General features: G+C 45.4%; 1 protein-coding gene and 1 long non-coding RNA gene across 2 annotated transcripts in view; one reads left to right on the top strand and one right to left on the bottom strand.

Moving 5' to 3' along the window:
- The window catches only part of Xylt1 (xylosyltransferase 1), a 281,083-nt gene extending 258,024 nt beyond the window's left edge, over positions 1-23,059 (top strand). Inside the window, exons 9-12 of the mRNA XM_005075629.4 lie at positions 3,944-4,206; positions 10,566-10,761; positions 15,975-16,308; positions 21,632-23,059. Coding sequence (XP_005075686.1) covers positions 3,944-4,206; positions 10,566-10,761; positions 15,975-16,308; positions 21,632-21,954 — 1,116 coding nt within the window. The 3' untranslated portion in view covers positions 21,955-23,059. The remainder of the gene's footprint in view (positions 1-3,943; positions 4,207-10,565; positions 10,762-15,974; positions 16,309-21,631) is intronic.
- On the bottom strand, positions 1,058-4,690 carry LOC121143618. Its single transcript, XR_005880883.1, has 3 exons — positions 4,552-4,690; positions 4,025-4,184; positions 1,058-1,469 (listed from the first exon to the last, which is right to left on the bottom strand). It is a non-coding gene; the product is annotated as an uncharacterized LOC121143618 (long non-coding RNA).
- Positions 23,060-23,801: the final 742 nt, after the last annotated feature.

The raw sequence follows: 23,801 nt of genomic DNA, 5'->3' as shown, positions 1-23,801 counted from the left end.
CAGCTAAAAGCCAGGACCAAACAATGACCATGTACAAGATCACCGTGTGAGTAGGATACTGCCATGTTGGATATACTCTTTACCAACTGTGTGCAAGACCTTCTGTGTGCATTGGCTTTGCTGAGATGGGTGTCAGCTGCTTTGTAGGTGGTGATACTGAAGCACGGAGGGATTAAAATTATTTTTTGTGGCCATGTAACTTATGAATTTGGTAGGACTAAGGATAGGTGGGTATATGGGACTTTTACCTTTAGTCCCCACTGGTTCTGTGCCTATTCGGACACAGAAAAAGCAGGCATTTTTCCTTTTGTTATTTATTATTCCCCAACATCCCCACTTATCATCTTTAGCTGCCTATATTTGATGATGCACTGAGAACTTCCAGGGCACCCCCAGACTCTTGTTAACTTAAGCACAAACTTGGGTGATTTGGGACTCTCCACTCCTGTCTATGCAGAAAGGATGTGCAGAGCAAGAAGGCTGCAGGGGCAATGCCTTATCTGCCCAAAGAAGAAGAGTGGCCATGCCTTTGTCTAGGATGATCCCTGCCCTTCAGCATTTAGAGGCAGCAGCCCAGAGCCTTGGTATGCTGATTCCAGGAAGTGCCATTACCTAAGGCTGTTTCGAGTGGCAGCATCTGTATGACCACCACATTTGCTGAATCAAGCAAACTTAGAGACTGAACTGGGTGCGCACAGCACAATTAAGTAAAGACAAGGCTATCCTTCAACATCTAGATGCTGTGCTGTCTGTTAGAAGCAGATAGTTCTTTTCTAATGAATTCTAAGGAAGAGAGTGATTAAAAATAAACTCATACCCTTGGGCCTAGAGAGATGGCTCAGTGGTTAAGAGTATTCCTGCTCTTCTAGAGAACCCATGTTCAGTTCCCAGCACCATGTTAAGTGACTCACATCTGCCTGTAACTCCAGGTTTAGAGGATCCAGCTCCCTTTTTGGTGTCTTTGGGAACTCACATACATATGGCATGTACGCACATACACACACACACAGAGAGAGAGAGAGAGAGAGAGAGTCTTAAAAAGAAGTGTGCCCTTCTAGAAGAAGATCAATCTGCAGTCAGAGAATAGCAGAATAACAGTTAGAGATGGAAGCCATCTTGCCAGTGAGACTGGTTATTGTCCCTATGTAATGACAACCTGTAGGTCAATAGGGAACCTAGTAGCCAAATGAAGTGGCAGTGGTAATCACTTAACAGCAACTGATAACATGTGCTGGTAACTCATGCTTCTGTCCACGCTTCAAAGACAGGAAAATTGAGGCTGGAGCATTTGGGTGGTATGCCCAGGAAGTAGCAGAGGGCATGAACTCAAGTAGGCTGATTCCCTAGTGATGTCCAACTCCTCTCCAGTACAGAGGTGCTGGGACTCAGGAAGTGAAGGTGGTGAGAAGTTCAGCACCATGCCAGGATGCTTCTTTCTTCGGGGCTTCCTGCTCACTCACCAGTCCATCCTAGAGAGACGTGATGAAAAGAGCTTAGGGGTTAGAGCTGTGGGATATGGTGTGAGCGTTGGGACAGTGAGCATTTCGTGAGTATTAGCTCCCTCTCTGAGATTCATGTCCTCATCTGTAAAATGGGAGTTAGGACTCTGGCTGAGTTCTCAGAGGCTGAGGTCGAGACTTGTAATGCCCTTTGAACAATATTCCCAGAGTCATCAGTGTCATTATTGCAGCTATTAATCCTCTGAAGGGCACACCAGGCTCAATCCGCAGCAACAGTTGGCCTGAGTGAACTCCTCAAGGGATGGGACTGTATTTTAACTCTTTCTACAGTCTTAGACCATGGGTCAACACAGTACAACTCCCTGCCCAGAATCTACTCTTATAACAAAGTTCTGTTGGAACACAGCTACCACTGCTCACTTATCATGTTGTCTTGGGTGTTTCCATGCTTCAGCACTGAGAAGTTTCATTGCTTCTCATATCTACTATTTAGTCCTCTGCTGAAGATGTTTGTGAAGCTCTGCCTTACAATTTAGTATAATACTTACAGATGGCAAGTGCTTTGTGTTTTTTTCTTTATGTGCACAATGATTGCCTGAGTGTGCTTGTGTGTGTGTGTGTGTGTGTGTGTGTGTGTGTGTGTGTGTCTATGTGTGCAGAGACCAGTTTCTCTGGACACTGTTATAGAACTCAGTCCTCTATGCAAAAGAGCCTCCATCTTTATGAGATTAGTTGTACCTATTTGCAAAAGTCCATCAAGATGTGGCCCGTGAACTGTGGGCATTCCTGCATAGGAGGGGTCAGCAGGGTCATTGAACTCTCATCTGAGTATCTAGCTGACTGTTCTGCCCTAATTGCATATGGCCTTAGAGTGCTCAGGGAGACGATTGAGAATATAGGCTGGGGAAGTTTAGCATGAAGAGGATCCATCTGTGTTGCTATGGGGCCATCATCTCTTCTGGGTGCAGGCCTTCCAGGTGCTTTATAGTCACCCATACTCCTGTCTGTAACCCCTTACCATGCTCTATAAGTAAACCTAATAAGCTCTGGTTCCCCAGAATGATCACTGGTTTAACTGAACTTTGTCATTGAGGCCTTATCAAGAGGGAGTAGATATGTAAGACTTCCAAGAGGGTATTTTCACAATACTATCCACGAAGCAGAATCTCTCATCGAACCCAGAATTTCCTGATGAAGGCCTAATGATCTGCCCTTCTCTACCTCTCCAACCCTGGCATTACAGGCACACATCACTGTGGCCAACATTTTTACATGGGTGCAGAAATCCAACTCAAGCCCTCATGCTTGGTATAGCAAACACTTCGCTGAGGGGCCCCACCCCCAGTCAGCATATACTGTCTCAGGCTTTGACCCCTAAGTCTTCATCATGGATCAGCCACTGGTTTTTTTTTTTTTTTTTTGCTATATATCTGTGAATAAATCCCTTTCTCCCTCTGGACCCATTTCCATGAGTTCTCAGTTTACATGGGAAACATTATAATCAGCTGAGAATTTTATTTGGGATTTACATTTCTGAAAGTCACTGGAGATGTTGACTGAGTAAGAGAAAATGGCAAGGGCTGTGGGTTTGCCTAGCTGAAAGTCTTACTCAGACCACAGTCTGGCTGATCAGTGCTCTGAGATAGTTTGTATGTAGTCTTATTGGTGATCAGACACAGCTGCTAGTTAAAGGGAAGTTTTTATTGTCATTGTAAAATGTTCATCTAGCAGACCTGTGGTTCTGAAGTTCAGGTTAATAGAGACAAAGGGTAGTTTTAGAATGGAAGAAAGGAAGGGTCATAGACAATGTGGAGTCCCATATGTGAGTGACTGGATTTCCTTGCGGTTACTTGGAAAACCTATCAAATGCAGAGTGCCATGCCCCCAGCTTTTGTTGTGTCCCTATAGTGTCCCTGGTAAGCCCACCAATCAGCTAAGATGCCGGGGGACAGTAAGGAACTATGGGGACAATGACAGGAAGAAGAGCTCAGTGCTATGTAAAGGAATGGGCTGCCATTCCAGTTCACCTACCGTTACCACGTCAGAATGAGACCTAGATTTCCCAAAACAGTTGCTGTTTAAAAGGAAGCCAGAACTGTTTCCGCAAATCTTCCACTTTGTGAATCTGATTTTAAGGCATTCTCCCAGCCAACTAGAATTGCTCGTCTATGACCTTCACTGAAACACTGAGAGCCGACCTGGCGCTGGCCACCCACGATTCAATTTATTTCAGGGTAATTTGGGTGGCAATTCCTAAATGCCCACCATGCTTTGCTGTGGGTACTAACATCGCCCCACTCTCATTCTGACCCATTTTATAGGGGAGAATGTTGAAGGCAGGTCATGGAGTCCCGGGGCTGGATTTTGAACGCGGCCGGCTTACTGCAGTGCCTTTCCTCTCCTTGCATGGTGTAGGATGATAGCACGTCCACCCCCCAACATTGCTTGATGATAAGCTTTTCTCGTATCTCTCCTGAGCACAGCAGACAGCCCGGCCCACCTTCTTTGCCCGAAAGTTCGAAGCCGTAGTGAACCAGGAAATCATTGGGCAGCTGGATTCTTACCTGTATGGGAACTATCCTGCGGGCACCCCGGGCCTCCGCTCCTACTGGGAGAACGTCTATGATGAGCCAGATGGCATCCACAGCCTCAGCGATGTGGCGCTCACCATGTACCATTCCTTCATCCGCCTGGGCCTGCGAAGGGCCGAGTCATCTCTACACACTGACGGGGAGAACAGCTGCAGGTGAGCCAGGTGCTAAGCTGGGCACTGCAGAACCAGGTGCTAATGCCAGGCCTCTCCTCTCCCTGTTCCCCCATCACCACACGGCTCCCTCTGCTCTATGCTAGTGCTCTGCTTCTTACCTTACTCGTATTCTCTGAACACAAGCTGCAATAGTGACCCTAATCATAATCTCCCTCTCCCCTCCTCCCTTCCTTCTTTCCTTCTCATCCACCTGTCTCCCTTGTTTTTTTTTATTCTTTTGCAAACAGTATCTTATGTGTCACCCGGGCTGACCTTAAGCTCACTGTGACCCTCCAGCCTCGGCCCCCATGTCTGAGATCACAGGCGTGCGCAATAATATCTGACCTTGGGCAAGGTGTGCGCTCCTCAGGTTCATATGTGAGGTGAAAAGAAAGTGCTCACAAGCCACCTCATGAGTGTGTATTATGTTCCTCGTTTCAACAGTATTTTACATGCTGAGCTTTCAGTGGCTTTCGCAGGATTTTGACGCCCTAGTGACCCTTATTAAGCCATCACAATGGCTAGCAGTGAGTGTGGTGGTTAAGATAGTAACTGTAAGCTGCCCCTCTCATTGCTTTGTCATTGTGACTCTTTATTTGCTGTCCCCACTATCACTGCATAGTTTACCCTTCCCAGCCATTAAGGCCATCAAGTCCCACCCTGTCAGAAGCTTGTGTGTGTTATGGTGTGTGCATGTGTACATGTTCCTGTAACTGGGGAGGCCAGAGACCAACGTCAGGTGCACCCCTCTGTCACTCTTCACCTCATTTCCCCCACATTTCTTTTAAAAGTATGTATATGTATGTGCATGTGCCTTTGTGTGGGGATGGGGGTGTGGGGTGTGGGATGTGTGCATGTGAGCATGGATGGCCACGGAGGCCAGAAGAAGGCACTGGGTGTCCTGGAGTTGGAGTTGTAGGTTTTTTGAGCTACCCATTCTGGGTCCTGGAAACTGAACTGAAGAGATTTGTAAGCCCTTACTGCTGAGCCACTTTTGCATGCCACTGTGTGTGTGTGTGTGTGTGTGTGTGTGTGTGTGTGTGTGTGTGTGTGTGTGTAGACAGAATTTCTCATTGAACTTGGTGTTCACTGATTCAGCAAGACTGGCCAGCAAATCCCGAGGGTCCTCCCCAGTACTGGCAGTACAGACACATACCACAGACCTGGCTTTTTACCTGGGTGCTGAGGATCTAAACTAGGGTCTTCACACTTCCATAGCAAGGAATTTTACCAAGTGAGCGATCTCACAATCCCTTCTCTGGGGTCAGAGGGCTCCTGACACCCCCACTCCCAACCTCCCCTAAGCCAGAGAGACATCACCTCCAACAGGCCTATCTCATGTGCCTGTGCCACCTAGTATCAAAGTCAGTGAGTGTCTTTTCCCCCTGACCAGTCTGTGGGAAGAGTGTAAACCTTGGAATACAGCATCATGCCCCAAACTTGGGAGGCAACTGTCCTCTCCGACCAGCTTAATCATGAGCTTCCTAGAACTTATGAGATAAATGATCTTATAGAAAATTCCAAAAGACACTCCCGATATATTTAAGGTTGTTGAAACTTTCTCCTGGTTCTTACTTTGGAATGAAGCAAACCATCTAGTTGCCTCAGGCCCAGAATCCTTTGGCTTTTCTCCTTCATTTTTTATTGTGATGGAGCTGTTGTGCCTTGCCGTGGGCAAAACCATGTATTTATGAATCGGAGGCTGGGAATAAATCAGGACAAAGGACCCTTATCCCAAAAAGGCAAAGGAGAATGAATTGCTCCCCATGGGGTATCTAGGGAAATAGCAAGTGCCTTTCATCTGATCTGGGCATTTCATCCATACTGCATTTCCGGGCTGCGGTGCAACCTTTCATAAAACAGTACTTATTGATTTATTTTTCTCATTATAAAGTGATGCATGTGCTTTGCAGAAATGTTTGTTATAGAAGATTCCAACCTAAGAGAACAAGAAAACAGAGACCACTTCCGATCTGCCATGCAGGGATTGAGATGCCAATATGTTACTACAAAACCCCGACTCAGATGCCAGTAAAGAATATAGTACTCGTGAGCCAGCATGGGCCCCACAGGGGTGCTGTGCACACCAGCCTAGACCACCTGAACCCCACATACCTGCAAGTCAGTATGAGCCCTGTAGGAGGTGCTATGCAGACCAGGCTAGACCACTTGTACTACTTGGTTCAACTCCAGCCCAATCTAGTCAGAATGTCAACTTGAAGTTGACTACCAAATCACTGACTTTTTTCAAGGCAATCAGAAACCCAAAGTTGTATGTTGCTCTATTTTTTTCCAAAGCTCACCTTGCGTAGTTAAGGAGTGGGGGAAACATACCTTGGGTCAAACAATTGTTCCCACTAAGTTCTGTAAATTATCATACTGCCCCTTGGTTCTTTCCCTTAGTGAAGTTGCTATTGCCATTATCAAGGGATGGAGTAATGTGATGATAAGGTGTAGAGGGCTTTGTGTTACACCTCAGGCTACATGGTCCTCAGATGTCCTTAAGAAGCACAAAGCTACAGGGAATCCTCGGTTTTTCGCTCACTCAGCAAGCTTTGCTTAAATGCGCATTGTGTACCAGGCTCTTTGTGAGGCATTGACCATTCACCTCTGACCTAGACAGGCCTGACCTCAAGGTCCTGATCTTCACATTCTAGTATGAGGAAACACAGTTCCTAAGTGTGCACAAATGCCTGTTCATGAACAAGCACACACACACACAATTCAAAACTATCCATAAGATCGGATGCTCTGCTGCATTCTGAGTAAGTTCTCATTAAGTATAAAGGCAAGGCACAGCTCAGTATATACCTACAAGAGGAGAGGAGTATCCCCTGCAGAGAGAATGTCCTGTGCAAAGGTCCTGAGGCACAACTGAGCTCAGCACACCCAGGAGGCCAAAGTAAGGTACCTGTGGCCAGAAAGTGGTCAGTTTGGGCAGAGGGGAACAAAACGAGCAGAGAAAGACAGAGCTTTGCACTCCAGGGAAGAGGCTTGAGTCCAGCTGCAACTATTAAGCACAGTGTTTGTGGCTCATATAGAGGCAACCAGTGTGACTATAGTGAGGTGATCCCTGCAGCACCCCCCTTGGAGGCATCATGGAGGCTTGGGCCAGGCCCTGGCATTGCTCAGTAGAGCAGAGGGTAGAGTCAGACAAGAGCAATCCATGGTGGAGATGGCTCAGTGCAGGGAAGCATTGACTCACAAACATGAAGACATTTGAATTTCCAGCACCCATATAAAAAGCCAGGCACTGTAACACCTGTCTTGGAGGCTCAGAGGCCAGCTGACCTAGCCTTAGTGACAAAGTTCCAGGCCAACAAGAGACCTCATCTCAAATAAAAGGCAGAATATGCTCAAGGACTGATACCTGATGCTGTCCTCTGGCCTCCACAGGTACTCTATACACACTCACACAAACACACACACATACACAGAGAGAGAGAGAGAGAGAGAGAGAGAGAGAGAGAGAGAGAGAGAGAGAGAGAGAGAGAGAGAGAGAGAGAGAAGCAAGCAATAAAGCAACAGATTACTCCAATACTCAACCTTCCCTCATGCTCTGGACATTCAGCAACATTCAGTATGACTGACAGCTCCTTCCTGGAAATACTTTCTCCTCTGACTCCCAGGCAGCAAGCTCTCCTCCATCTGTAGCCACACCCACCTCACAAAACAAATACTAACAGCGCATTACCTGTGAACTGCTGGGACAACACCTTGCAACAAGCAGACCAGGGTTGGAGATTTGTAATCATTTGCCTCATGCTCATTTGAGAATCAACTGGGCCATCTTCCCTGCCTCCCTTCTGCATCTGTAACCAGTTGCAGGTCAGAGGGGTGGTTCTACAGCTCTTGGCTGGGAACTGTTGGTTGAACCACAATAGCATGGGCTCAGACAACATTGGTGGTTCTCATCCATTGCCAGTGACTCATCTTCCTACAGGCTAATCTAAGCATGCTCTCATGGTGACCCCAAGAAGGCAAGAAGGTAGATGTAAGGGTAGTAAGACCTGGATCAGAACAGCCATGGCATCTCCCCACTTGCTATTGGCCACAGATGAGCAGGAGGTGGCAAATGGACTCTTCCATGCCAGTGCAGAGAAAGCTGCACTGTGCTCCAGATATTGAGACATGAGGCTTTGGGATCACCCAGGCAGGTGAACACAGACTCTTCAAGGCTATATCGAGGAATCTGAGTACCACAGGTGATCATTTTCATTTAAACTAACTAAAATTAAACCAATGGTGGCCCGTGTCTATAATCCCAGCATTTGAAAGTGGAGACAAGAAAATCAGGAATTTAAGGCCGTGTTCAACTATGTAATAAGTTAGATGCTCACCTGGGATGCATGAGAACATATCAGAAAAGGAAAATAATAGTCGTAGTAAGACTGATAAGATGGTGAAATGCTTGCTAGTCAAGCATGAAGACCTAAGTTCAGATCCCTGGCATCCACATAAAAAGCCAAGCATGGCATCATGAGCCATTAGTCCTAGCACTTGAAGGCAGACAGGAAGATCCCTGGGGTTACTGGCCAGCCAGTCTAGCTCATTGGTCAGCTCTGGGTTCAGTGAGAGACCCCCATCTCAAAAAATAAGTTGGGGAGTTATAGAGGAAGACACTTTATATCACCTCTGGTCTACACACACACACACACACACACACACAAGTGCATTCACACATACACACAGATCAAATTAAAGAATAATAAATGAACTAACATTAAAAATTGTGCCCACATTTCACGTGCTCAGCGGTTGCTGGTGGCTACTGTGTTGGGCAGCACAGATGCCCGACACCTCCATCACCTGAGAAAGCACTGCCAGACACTGCCAAGGAACTGCAACAGCACGGTGTCCAAGGCTCCCCACCCACAATGATCGCATCTGAAGTGCCAGCATGAGCCAGGAAGGCCCAGCAATCTGAAGATGATGCAGGTTCTTTCTGCAGAGCCCCAGAGGCATCCCAGTAACAAGGCAGTGATTTCAAGAGATGCGTCAACACAGGAAGGAGGCTTCCCCAGCCGTTCTAATTGAACATAAAGACTTAAAACTCCAGATCGGAAGCAGAGGGAAGCCTGCATTTAGCAGAGAGGGGACAGTGATTTGTGGAAAGTTGTTATTAGGGAACCACGGCAGCCTCTTATCGCCATGCAATTTACACTCTGCAGAAGCAGCGGCTTTTTATTTCCCAAGTAGAGAGTTGCTGGTCTCCACAGCTCCCTCTTCCCTTCTGGTTTCTGCTCCCCACTTCCTCCTCTTCTGTGCTAAGCTTTCCAGCCCTATCTAGCCAGCAAACCTAAGTGGACCAAAGGCATGCAATTTGAAACAAGCTTACTATGGAAGGTTGGGTGTTTGAAGTGTGTGTTGGCAGTGATTTTTAGAAAAAGCAAAACAGTGTGGGTTCATCAACACCCACTTAAGGAAGACAACAACAAGAAGATAGATTAGTGTTTCTGACAAACTCGGGTACCAGATAAAAAGAGTTTTAGACGTGTGTGTGCATGTGTGTGAGGGGGTGGATGAATATGATTTCCAAAAGAATAACAAATATTTTACAATCTATTATTATCCATCAATAGATCACTGGTTCTACAAAATACCATGTTTCATGACACACTCTTATCAACACAGACATACACAATCTTATTTTCAAGATGTGAGAGTGCTAAGCATCACATCTATGTTATGATTCCAGCTACCTAATAGTCGTGGGCCTGGGGAGCTGGCGCTGTCAGTAAAGTGCTTGCCATCTGAGTGTGAGAACAGAAGTTCGATTTTTCAGAACCCACATTTGAAAAGCCAGACATAGTGGCAGGTGCTTTGTTATCCCAGCCCTGGGAAGGTCTCTGGGGCTCACTAGTCTAGCCGGCTTGACAAACTGCAGGTCAATGATGGAGCCTGCCTCTAAAAGCAAGGTGGGAGACACCTAAGGAATGACATCTGTGGTCACACCTGCACGTTCACACACACTTATTAGCCAGCCCACATACATACATAGAAAATGAGGATACAAGAAAAGGCACCCACAGAAGTATTTGGGCATCATTTCACTCTCTGGTACTCAGCACTCAATAGATATCTGTGAACTGTTGTTATTAATGGGAAGAGGCATCAAAAGCAGTGATTTCTTTTCTTTATTGTACTTTCCTACAGTCAACATGCTTTATATTTATCACTTGACTAAAAAAATATTTGCAACTACTTAGACTTTAGGTTCATAGATAGCAACTTTCAGACTGATGCAGATTATGGTAAGCATTGGATAAATAGAGCCTATTTTAGGAGCTAGACCACTGTGATGTATGGGAGCCTCATGTTGACACTGCACACCTCATATCCCGATCCCATGTTTTTAGGTACTACCCAATGGGCCACCCAGCATCTGTCCATCTCTACTTCCTTGCTGACCGTTTCCAGGGCTTTCTAATCAAGCACCATGTGACCAACCTTGCAGTGAGCAAACTGGAGACACTGGAGACATGGATAATGCCAAAGAAAGTCTTCAAGATTGCAAGTCCCCCCAGTGACTTTGGGAGGCTTCAATTTTCAGAGGTAAGAGGCCACACAGTGTCAGTCTGATTGTCTCCTGAAGCTGTCTTGCCAGGTTCTGTGCCTCACCTGACACTTAAGAGTTGGGACTTGAGAAAGAGGGTGGTTGTGGGGCCTAAGATGAGCTTGTATTCTTCCTAGAGTCAATTTCCTAGTCACATATACTGTAACCAGCATCATAAAAAATGCCAACAGAGAGATATAGTAGTGTGTCAATGTCTTTGAACAGTATCAGCCTAGAAAGATGGTATATTGTTTTAAGGTAAATTTTCTTCTCTTACTTTTGCATCCCATACATTTATTTCTATTAAGCCTGTTTTGGTAATAAGGCAGATTCCTCAAGAAGTAATGGTACTGGTGCCATTTTATGGATTGGGTGAGGCTTATGGACATCCAAATATTTTCTAAATAACTGCTAAGACATGGAAAATCACAGAATTGATTCTACATTCCACTGGTCACAAATTCCAAGCCTCATTTTATGCTGTTATTTCCCCCTTGTTCTTAATACAGGGGCTAGCTCCTAAACTTTAGGAGTAGTGGGCTGGTGGCCATGTAAATGAATGAGTAGATAGATGGATAGAGCTGTTTGGTAGTTAGATGGACTGTCAAACAAATGGGAATATAGGTGGGTACGTGAATGGACAGGTGGATTGATGGTAACAGATGGACAGACAGATAAATGATGGAAGTGTAGGCAATAGGATGGATGATAAAGGATGATGGTTTGATATATGGATGGACAGAGTTGCGTAGATGAACAGATAGATGACAAATGGACAGATACGTAAATGTATGTGCATGTAGGCTACAAGATGGATTGATGATGAATGGATGGATGGATAAATGATAGATGGATGGATGGATGGATGGACAGAAATATGGACAGATAGATAATGGCTGGGTAGATGGATAGATGGGTAGATTGGTGAACAGGAGTGCTCAGAGATGGATTAGTAGACTAACTGCAGATGCGTGGATCCATAAAATATTGCTCCCCTCTACTCGCAATAACATCAGCTTTTAGAAATGTTTTTGGTTTGGGAGATGGCTTCCTGGTACATCATCCCTGCCTGCAGGCCCAGACGGCCCCACATGATCTGGTTCCTGTTTGCCTCTCCACCCTTGTCCAATACTACACTATTTCTTGCTCATAGTTCCCTGTGCCTTTGTCAAACAAGATGTTCTTATTCTTGACTTGAGATTGCCATGTTCCTTTACCTGGATTGCTTTTTCATAGGTTTTTCTATATTTTGCAATCTTGTTTTTTAGTCATTCTGATCTTAATCCAAAGAGGCACCTTAAGAAACACCTTCCCTGACTACCTCCCCTCTTGTGTCACAATAGCATTATACACCTGATACTTCCTTAATGCCTCTTTCAGAATTTACTATCTTGCTGATTTATGAACATATCTTCATTGTATACCAGAACACTAGACCTCTGTCTGTCACTCACTGCTGCATCCTCTGCACATACCATTGTTAAAAGAGCTGTGTCATTAGTAGGTGATGAATACTGCTGAATGAATGTGAGTGTCCCTGGGGTTGGGAAGAGAACGTGTTATGGAGTTTGGGTTTTGTGACTCACACAAATGAGTTTGAGGGCCAGGTTAAGGTTGAAGAATGACTTTCTATATGCAGGAACTTGAGGGTTTGGGAGTGTTAGGGAAGAGATCTCACCTGCTTATGTTTCCTTGCTAGCCCCTCTCCACTCACTGACTGTAGGCCTGTCTCTGCTTTGCCCCATGACTAAATACATTCCCTGTCAAACAAGCATGGATGAGTTTTCTGGAGACTCATGTTTTTAAGGAAGGTCCCATGGAAATTGACTGTCTCTGAAATGCTATGGCAGTCAACTCCATAAATTACTGAAATCAGCAGTGCAATTAGATGCTGCTCCAGTTGGATTCTGTTCTGGGGTCCCAAGCAGCCCATTGAAGACATTAACGTCCTATTAAAGAGATGAATGCCTGGTGTCTGGGCTTTCCCTGTTTATCAGACTGCTGTTAGGTCACTGAGTGCCTCTGGCAGTGACAGGAAATTGTTGGCTATCATGTGACTAGTAATTTGTGTTTTCACAATGGGTCCTGCACCCCTGGTGAGAGGACCAACAGTTTTCCCATCAACAATGCAGAGGCCCCAACCTTGTATGTAGAACTTTTCTAGTTGTGCTTGTTTAATGGCAAAGGTACAGAGCTAAACAAGAAGGAAGGAGGGCTTACACAGCCACCTATAAGCTGTTGAGGGCAACCTTGATATTAGACTCAGGATCTTATATAGTAGCAGATGGTCAACTTAGATAGCTTTCTCTAACATGATGGTCCATGCCGTTGACTGGAGAAAAGGGTACTCCCCAAGGACCTACAATATGCTAGAGTAATGAGAGACAGCAGTGAACCAGACAAGGTGTCTATTGTGATGGGACTGAATTCTGCTGGGGCAGACAGACAAGTAGTGAGTGAAAGAAAAAAAACAGCTCATCTAATGATATTTCAGAACAAAAGGAAACCTATTCATGTGGTTGCTCAGGCTCAGGAGGCCGGTGGAGGTAATCTCTAATAGGATGGTTTCTTCCGAAAGGCTTTTAAAAATAGATCAGGTTCAAACTGAAACTTGTAAAACAGCCATATCATCCATGGAATGATCTAGAACATTCTGAGTGGAGAACAGAACTGAAGCAGGTGTCCTGAGAATCTGGGCAGAAGCTTGGCATGCTAAAGAAGAAACAAGGCTAGTGTGGCCAGAGCATGCTGAACGAGATGGAGAGTGGTCAAGGACGTGGCTGAAGATGATGGGATTAGAAGCTGGGAAACAGTATGGTAAACGTGAACTTGAACATTTATTTAAACTTCTGCAATAGCCCATTTTTCCATGAATGACTGTAGACTTCCACACTAAGACCGAGTGGAAGGTAACAGACATAACTGATGTGACAGAAATGGGACTGCATGAGAGGGTGACTTCCTCTCCTCACACTTTGGGCAGGGAGCATATGACATTCTTCATGCTTCTCCGTTTAAGTCAAGACCCCATTTTTCGCAAGCTGATCCATATTCTCCAGCTTAAGTGATTCCATTTGAGAGCACAGATTTCAAGGAAATTGTCCATCTCCATTCCTTTAGAAAATGCAAGAGGGATACCCTAAAGAGTTGGCTAAGCAGCTATAAATTCATTCTGTATTACCCCAGCGTGACTTTGTGACCATTCTTCCTTTTTGTTAGTAGTGTTACAAGAATGGGTATCCAGAATATAGGTACATAGAAAAGTCCATCTGCTCAACCCTGATCATTAAGTATGTGTTCAAATATGGTAGGTAGATGGATGGATGGATATACAGACAGACAGAAGACAGAATGACCAGTGAATGACAGAATAGTACACATACTTAGACAGGATGGATGGGATGGATAGATAGATAGATAGATAGATAGATAGATAGATAGACAGACTGATAGATTTCTTGGTTGATGATATACAGAATAACATGTACATGAGAGACTGCTTCGTGGGATATAGATACTGTGAAATAAATAATTGATAGGTAGTGCATGTTGACAGGAGATGAGTGGATGGGTAGATGTATGGATGGATGGACGGACGGACAGATGGAGAGACAAATAGATGGTTCATTACTGATAGACTTCCTGGACTCCCACAGAACATAACTGACTCCGAGCATCAGTTTCATCTGCACAATGAGAATAGTGGCAAAGCTTTCCTCTTCACAGATGAGAATATCACATGAGCCAGTACACACAGATGCTTCACCTCCTACCTGGCTAATGTGAGCTCTCAGTGTTGACTGTGGAACTGTGTGTCCTAGGTGAAGAGTGGGCATAGTAATTCCAGGCAAGAACACAGAGGAAAAAATTCAGCTTCTGTTTGCTGTACATGTACAGAAACTTCTCTAGTAGACTTGTACAACCACACCTTCACCTTAACCTGCACACATGAAGAACACAGAGAGAGAGAGAGAAAGAGAGACAGAGAGAGTGAGAGATAGCAGCTTTACATTGTGTTCAGTATCTGCCACTAACATGCCTATGGCCTATGTGCTGTCACTTCAGAAACACTGAGTCACTCCTCTTAGGAAGCATCCCACACACACACTTTGGTTTTTTGTAAGAAGACCACATTATTTAGTTTGATTTAAATCATCAACATAGCTCAGCATCAAGGTTCTATGCAGTTAATTCCCTTTTTGGCAACCAATTTACTTACTGAGCAAATATTGCTCGAGCACCTACTATGTGCTCAGTCCTCTTGGGGAAACTATAGAAGAGTTGAGGGCAGGCTCTCTTCTCATGGGGCTTACATTACAGCAGGGGGGAGTGATGTGTTAAGGTGTTCAGGGAGCCCTAAGGAGATTTTTCAGATAAAAGGCAAGGTGAGAGAAGGTAGGACATTCCATCCTGAGATGGGTGGAGGGTGGCTTGGTAAGTTAAAAGGGCTGAAAAAAGGCACAGATGGAGCGGGGATGGATAGATGGTGATGGAGGGAAGGAACTACTGGGGACCAAGGAGGAATTAGCTCAGACACAGAGACAATAAGGAGTCCTGAGTAGTGAAGTAGCATGTGACAGCTCTCTGATTCCTGAATACAGAGTAGCTTGAAGGTGGAAGAATACAAGGAGGAAAGCCAAGAGGCTTGCCATGCAGCCACCCAGCTGGTGTACGGGAAGTGTGGAAGTAGGACATGTCCCATCTCTGGGGTCCAGAGCAGAATGTTCTGGAGAAGCCAAAGCCAGATCTCCCTCCTGCAATGATACAGGTTGCAGGGCTCTGTTTCCAAGATTCTGGTAGGTTACTCCAAAGCCAGGCCTCCATCCTTATGTAGGAGTACACCAAATGCAGGTGTGCCGCTTGTAAAACCAGAGGCCCAAGAGGAACCCAGCTTCACTGGCTGAGTGGCAGGCTATTACTTGGAATGGTATGCAGGATAGTGATTATTCACACTTGCATTCAGTTCATGAGTTTGAGGGTTTGAGTCAAAGCATGCAGTGTGGATTTGGCACAAAGCGCAATAGTTTAATGGGAGACTCATGGGCCTTCGAGTCCCAATCTCAGCAGAGGTTCCATGACTTTTGCTTATCAGCTGTGTAACTTTTAGTCCAAGGTGACTTGGAACATCAGTCTCTTCATCAGTGAAATATATATGCACAACCATGGACCTTCTTGGGACTTGGTGGTTTCAGGATTTGTTCTCCTGTTTCAGGTTGGCACTGACTGGGATGCCAAGGAGAGGCTGTTCCGGAACTTTGGCGGTCTCTTGGGGCCCATGGATGAGCCTGTGGGGATGCAGAAATGGGGGAAGGGGCCCAACGTGACTGTGACTGTTATTTGGGTGGATCCTGTCAACGTCATTGCAGCCACCTATGATATCCTGATTGAATCCACTGCGGAATTTACACACTACAAACCCCCTTTGAATCTGCCTCTGAGGCCTGGGGTCTGGACAGTAAAAATTCTCCATCACTGGGTGCCGGTTGCAGAGACCAAATTCCTTGTCGCACCTCTGACCTTCTCCAACAAGCAGCCCATCAAGCCTGGTGAGTACTCTCAGGGTCCTTGGAGAGGAGAGTGTCCATCCGTGTGGACCCCCAGGATCCCATGCCCAACATGGAACATGAGGATGCCTTGCAAAGAGCAATGCTTCTTCGTTGGGGATTTTTCCCTACTTGTTTACCCTATAGAACTGATTAATTCCCTCCCTGTGCACAGAGGCAATGCCATCTGTGTGGGTATTTATCAGTTGTGGGCCCACTGGACTTCCACAGGGCTTTGCTCATATTTAAGACAAGATGGGGACTAATCCTAGACACACGCTGAGTTTTAGCGTGGCTTCTTAGCCATTTAGAAAATAATAATTTGGCTCATAGAAAATGTGATACCCTAAGTAAAAGGAGAAGCCACATACCGGTGGAAGATATTTGCTCCCCAAATACACACTAAAAAATCCCATCAACAATAGTTTGGCAGACTATGAGTTCCAGTTGAATATGGCCACTATTGGCCTTTGTAAACAGCATCTCACAGGAACATGATCATGAGCACTTGTGACACAGTGCCTATGTCTGCTTTGAGACTTTGGTGGCCGGCTCCAACAGTTGGGACAGAGACTGTGTGACTTGAAAATCAAAGTCATTTATTCTCTGAAGATGGTGACTGCCACTGGAAGCTATAAAATAGAGAGGAAAGGAAAAAGACATATGTCTGTATATGTATGTATGCATGTATATATAATTTATATGTATTGTTTATATACATATGTATATAATTAATATGTATAATTTTTAAAAACCTTACCCTTGTTAAAAATTAGAGACAATTATGAAAATTAGGAGCAAGAAGAAGTTCCAAAGTGGGAAATAAATGTGTGCCTGTGACTGTTGGCCAGTGCCGTGGGGCAGCTCAGAGATGCATGGGCATATATCCAAGGGTCCTGAGAGATGAATATGTAGAATGAGTTTGTGGGATGGATGAATCCCTTCTCCTCATATTGAACATACACACACACACACACACACACACACACACACACACACACACACCTACCACCCAGAAGTCCCACACTTAGGTGTAGATCCAGACAGAGACAAAGGATGGAATCATAACAGAATTATTCATAGTAACACAAGACCACAAACAGTCCAGAAGTTCCCCCATACAAAAGGGCAGTGTGTAGTCTGGTTACACAGTGAAGTCCCATGTAGTGGAGACAGCAGGAAAGGCTAGCCACATGCAACTGTAAAATATGATGGAAGGGAGAAACTTATCACAGAAGAAGCCATACTTAGGATTATGTCACTTAAGATTCAAAACCAGGAAAGTCAATGGTATATTAATTATTTCAAGACTTGTGTCTCAGGAGGAAGCTAAAACAGAAAGAAGGTCATTGCTAACATACACCTCTAACCATTGCTTCCAATGTAAACAGAGGATAGAGAAAGGGACACTGAATCCCTAATGACCCACTTGTTTTTATTCCAGGCAAAGAGCTTACACTTATATTTCTATTTTTCCTCCACTTCCTTTTGTCAACAAAATCTTGGGGGGTTGTTTTGTTTTATTTGTTTGTTTTGGCTACACTCTTACCCTTCAGGTGTGACCACTGTGGACGGTTGGAATGCATCTTTCTAACATCTCTTCCAATGTTTTAAATCATAAGCACAGGCATGTGGCCTAAAGCACAGGAACAAGGTTAGAATGCCACAGTACATTCTGTACCAAACAGGAATTGTAACTTTCTCAGTTCATGTGTGCAAGTTGCCAGCCACAGGGACTCCATAGTTAAAGAGCCACATGCTGTTCCTTACTGGACATAGTACCTTCTGTTGCCTGATGATGACATTGTTGCAGAGAGTACTACAAGGAAGATTCTGGAACATGAAGTATGTGTGCCCAGGCTCATAAGACACACTCATAGAAACAGGATTTCTGAGTCTCCCAGTGCAAACGCCCCTCAGTGTCTATAAAAATTGATTCCAGACTCTTCCTTGATTATAAAAAACTACAGATATAACAGTCCTTATTAAAAAGGGGAGGCATAGTATTTGCACATAACCTATGCAGATTCTCCCATTTATGGTAGATCATCTCTAGATGTCTCTTGATGCCTAATATAATATAGATGTGTGCACACAGCTGTGGCGTATTGCTTAAGGGTTGGTGACAAGAGAAGGAATGTGGGCACGACAAGCACATACACTGTTTTCCACAGGAGCTTCCCCGAGATACAAAGAGGGACCAGTATCTGGACTGTCCATCTGCATATTACACAACACAAGCCCAGGAGCTGGATACACACAACAGTCCCACTAAGTGGGAAGCATTATTGGCAGGCACCAAGTGCTGTACTGGTAACGAGGGGCCAGGAAGACACAGATATGGGATGGGTGCCTGCAGTCCTGAAATAGGGTATTGGTGTGAATTCTGACAGCTTCTGCTAAGTCTTTGTGCTGAACAAGCCAATACCTAGATACCTGGTATTTTCTTGAGATTGAAGCCTGGGCCTCTGCTCCAGAATTAGCCAAGCAGAGCCCACCTATTTAATGTTTTCAAATGCCCCTTGATGGGGCAGTCTTTACATCCTTAAATATCTAAGCGCCAAATATGAGGAAGAGAGGTGGGGACTACGCATCCCCCCTGCCTCGGGTACATCTGTAGAACAGCACAAAGGATGTTCTGAATTCACCTATCCCAAGAAAGGAGCCCAGGACCCTGCTCATGGTGCCGGTCTCTCCATTTTTTTCCTCTGTGATTCCCAAGGAGTTGGGAGTTATTTCCACCATTCCCAGAAAAACCTTGGGGTCAGTTTTACCGCAGCAGAAGCAGTTCCCCTGTTGGCAGTAATTGTATTTGTTAATGAGACAGCGAACACTGAGGTGGGAGTAATGCAATTTGAGAAATGATTCATCTTGAGTAATTTGCTATTGTTGCGTCCCTGGTAATCTCAAGAAATCTGATGAGGTGGAATTGAGGAAAATTTAATTATGGAGGCAAGCATCCGAGCTGATGCCATAATGCCATTTCCCACATTAACCTCATTTCTCATAGTGTATTTTTTCCTATATCAGCCACAGTATTTTGCTTCCAACATTCAACGTCTTAGCTGTTCCTTTTGCTTTGGATTGTTCAGCCCTTTGTCAGCCTGGGCATCTCTCCATTACCTGCTCCCACCTCTGCAGGATAGAAGCCCAGAGAGAAATTAGGACATGCACCAAAGACGGAAGGCCTTCTTCTCTTGGCACATCATGATGGTACTGCCACCCCTGTATTCCAGTATCCTGGCTGTGACCAAAGCCTAATTTGTTGAAACTTTATTTGACCAAGAATAGGAATCTCTTCAAATAGGAAACACTTCGTTTGTCTCCTTTGCCCCAAACTCTTACAATGTCTTTGTCCTTCCTTTGGCCCTAAGAAGATGCAGCAGTCCTCTTGTGTGTCCCTCACCTTGATAACAAACTCTGTGAATGTGTAACTGAGCCTCCTATAGGTCTAACTAACTGGTGCCAGACTGAGTGTCCATATTTGTCATATGGGGACAACAAGCTCATAAGGCTGGAGCCAATATGAAAAGCTAGCAACCCTGCCTGATCTGTGAGCTTGTGGTTGAACCTGTATAGAGAGAGCATCATGGTGGACAGCACAGCTTGGGAATCAGAACACTCTTGATTGAACTGACGATAGCATCTGCTTCCTCATCTGTAAAATGAATAAGATAAAAAACAGTCCCATCATTTTCTGAATGAGAAGATCATGAACTAACGAGACCCAATGATAGTACAGAACTTACCTTTAGCACCACTGGCAGAACTTTATGAGTAAATGCATTACCCACAGAGTCACATGAGAGGCACCTATCACCCTGCATTCTATCAGTATGGAAACTAGCACACAAGTCAGAAGTCACACACCTTGTATGTGGGATTTAGGTATTGAGGACATTCAACCCAACTAGATTCCACAGGCAGAAAGACTGGCATCCAGGAGGTGACCAACAAGTCAGCATGTAAAAAGGACACCCGCCTCACTCTGACCCATACTACATGCTTCCAAAGATCACTTTGGTTTGGACCAGGCTGCCAGGAAAGCAAGAATCTGCAGCTTCTCCAGAGTTCACAGCAGTCACTTGGCATCTGTACCTTGGCATTAAGGCCAACAGGCTTGTGTTCATGTTCTGGCTCCAACAATCATTACTTGTGTTTTGGTAACTAGGCTTCATGTTTGCTGTTCCTTCTACCTGGAATTCTCCACTCTCTGGCCTTAGACATGTCAATCAACACTTCATTCAAATGTCACCTCCTCAGGAAAGTCTTCCCTGCCCATCCTAGACCAGTCTCTAACCCAGAGCATATCAAACATTCTCCACAAATGATTTGTAGTGAATATCTTCAGCTTTTCAGGAGAAATGCTGCCTCTGTCTCAACTACACACATACACTAGCATACCAGGGCCTTAGTGGATACATCAGCAAGCAAGCAGAGCTGTGTTCCTATGAAATCTTATAAAAGCAGAGGGAAGGCTGAATTTGGCCCATACTGTGCTAGGGTCAGTGCCCTGTTCATCACCTTCATGACGCTTATCACTGCTTGAAATGGCCTTCATTACCCACTCGTTTTATTTCCTTATCATTGACAGTCTTTCTCCACAATGAACCTGGTATATTTGGATGTCACTGTAGCCCCACATCTCTGTCTATCTGGTTCATCCCACCATTTAGCACAGAAGCTGGTCACTACATTTAGCATGTCTGTGTCTAAGAAGTAAATCACCCATCCCCTTTCATATCAAAGAGGTTCAGTACAAAGAAGATGCTGAAAATTAAATGTTGAGAGACCAGGGATGTAGCTGAGTCTATGACATGCTTGTTATCAAGTGTGGGGGCCTGAGTTTACATCTTTAGCTCTTGTATAAAAAGCAGGTGTAGAGACATGCACCTATGACCTCAGTGCTGGGTGCTGATCAGGCAGATCCCTTGAGCTCACCGTAAAACAGCACAACTGGACATATGAGCTGCAGACTGAGTAAAAGACTTGTCTCAGTGGCAAAGGCACTTTCCCTGGGAGAAGCAGACCTACACACACACACACACACACACACACACACACACACACACACATACGTACACACATAAACACTACACATAAATAAAAGTAACAAATCTTTAAAGAATGTATTGTTTAATCAATAAATGTCTGGACCACTTAAGACAGCCCATAAGTACATGTGCCACACATATGCACACATGAGACTGTCAAATGAGCTCAGTGAGCTGATGCCCAGTGTGCTTTGCTGCACCCATTCACAGTAAGTAGACACCTGGTTGATGACTCTTCTACTAAACACACCGTTGTTTCCTTTGGCTTTCAGAGGAGGCATTGAAGCTGCACAATGGGCCACCTCGCAGTGCCTACATGGAGCAGAGTTTCCAGAGCCTGAACCCGGTCCTCAGCCTGCCCATCAATCCTGCCCAAGTAGAGCAGGCCCGGAGGAATGCAGCCTCCACTGGGACAGCATTAGAAGCCTGGCTGGACTCTCTGGTGGGTGGGACCTGGACTGCCATGGACATTTGTGCCACGGGTCCCACCGCCTGCCCAGTGATGCAGACCTGTAGCCAGACAGCCTGGAGCTCCTTCAGCCCTGACCCCAAATCAGAGCTGGGTGCAGTCAAGCCTGATGGCCGGCTCAGGTAGCAGTGGCCACATGGGACCTAGGGAGCCTCAATCCCGGCCTCTGACTTTGTATGGGGGTTGCCTTTTGTACAAGGATCTCTGCTGACTGTAGAATGATGAAGAGAGGTTTTGGAGGCCAGAAAAGAGTCAGCCTGTATTTGTCAAGCTGGCCTCTGGGGTAGGTGACTCAGTCCCAGGGCCACAGTGGTCTCCCCTCTATGGCTGCTTCTCAGTCCTGCAGGTTCCTGTTCTCTCCCTCCGATGGCCTGCACTTGTCCCTCCAAGTGAATTTTAAACTTTTTTCTTTTTTCTTTTTTTTTGAGCAGCAGCACTCTGTTTACTCAACACAGTCAGAGGTGGAAGTGCAAGACCAGTATGAAATCCAGGCTACTCTGGATGGAGCTGAGGCCTGTGAGGTTCCTTCTGGAAGCTCAGCCCACCAGGTGGTCCTATTGCCAAGGGCATCTCTAAGGTACCTCTTCCGAACCCAAGGGCTCTGTTTAAGCCAGTTTGACAAGCACTGCCCTGACCAAGGGTGGGATCTACATCCCACCCTTCCATTTATCTCTTGATTTTTATGGCTGGGAAACCTGTGCCCATGCTAAAAGTAGCAAGCTTCTGGAGGCCACATCCCTGGCCTTCCCAGGGAAGTGGAGGTGTGGGACAATTCCAAGGTTCCTGTTGCTGCTCAGTGAGTTGTTTTCAGTGCAAACCAGAGGTTCCAGAAAGCCTTTTGATGCAAAGTGGCCAAAATTCCCCAGACATGTGACTGCCAATTTGCCATCTGTCCAGGTCAACCTCTTCCAAGGCTGTCACAAATGGTAGCAGGAGCAGGGTAAAACATATAGAGCCAGAGTTTCAATTCTCCTACCTGCCCGTGGGCTGGGAGACAGCTACTGTGGCCTCTTTGGTACTTGAAAGGGAAGCAATGGAGAAGCAAGACTCTGAATCCCAAAAGCGGATTACTTGGACCCAAGCTTCTAAGTTGGATGGTATCACAGAACCACCCCTTCTGTTCTGAGGTCAGGTACTCCAAACCTTCATGTACTGTGCACTTGGTGCTGTTGGCTGTGACCAAACTGTATTGATCAGACTTCCTCACCAGGAACAAACATTTCAGATTGGGTCCTTAATGTCATACCCTTCCTTGCCTAGGGTGTCAATAGGCTCAGTCTGGCCACACCACATAAAAGGAAGGTTGAGTTTCAAAAGTGGGAAGGTGGTTCAAAAAATAGTGTTATTCATATTGCTTGAGTTACCAGAAACCCATGGGTTTTCTTGCCATGTGTATTCTGGGGGAAGGCATTGAGGAAGAGCATCCCTTTCCTCATTGAGTCCCCCAAAAGACAAAGTTCTCTGGCAAAATTTGCACCCATCCTTGTATCTCTCCCAGCACAGACAGGAAGGTACTGCATCTAGTGCACAGCCCCTCCCTATCCAACATGGCAGGCATAGAGAAAGGGACCCTTGGTATTTATTATTTATATGTTTTAGTCAATGACTAATTAGTAGGTGCTGTTTTTTGCAGCTTGTCAATTACGTTATCTTACTAACTAAAATTGCCTTTATTCACAAAAGGCTCCCCTTTCCCTATCTTCCCTGGTCTGCCTGCCTTTCTCTCTCATTTTCACTGTTTCTATCTCTCAGTGTCTACCCTACATCCTTCTGGCTCTTAGAACAAAGCAGAGGTGTTAGATACCATGGCACAGTCCCAAACAGTGCCATCACTGTCAGGAAGTTGACCCATGTGGCTGACTGGAACCTCCCTTTTGCTTACATAGGATATTGGCCTCATCTGCCCCTCTAAATTCAAAAGTGTTGGAATGTCTGAGTATGCCCCTTACCCTGACCCCTGACGCATGGACAAG

The sequence above is a fragment of the Mesocricetus auratus genome, unplaced genomic scaffold (assembly GCF_017639785.1).
Source record: "Mesocricetus auratus isolate SY011 unplaced genomic scaffold, BCM_Maur_2.0 Super-Scaffold_4256, whole genome shotgun sequence".
NCBI lineage: Eukaryota > Metazoa > Chordata > Mammalia > Rodentia > Cricetidae > Mesocricetus > Mesocricetus auratus.
Note: the sequence above shows the minus strand (reverse complement) of the source record. Positions and strands in the feature narration are given on the sequence as shown.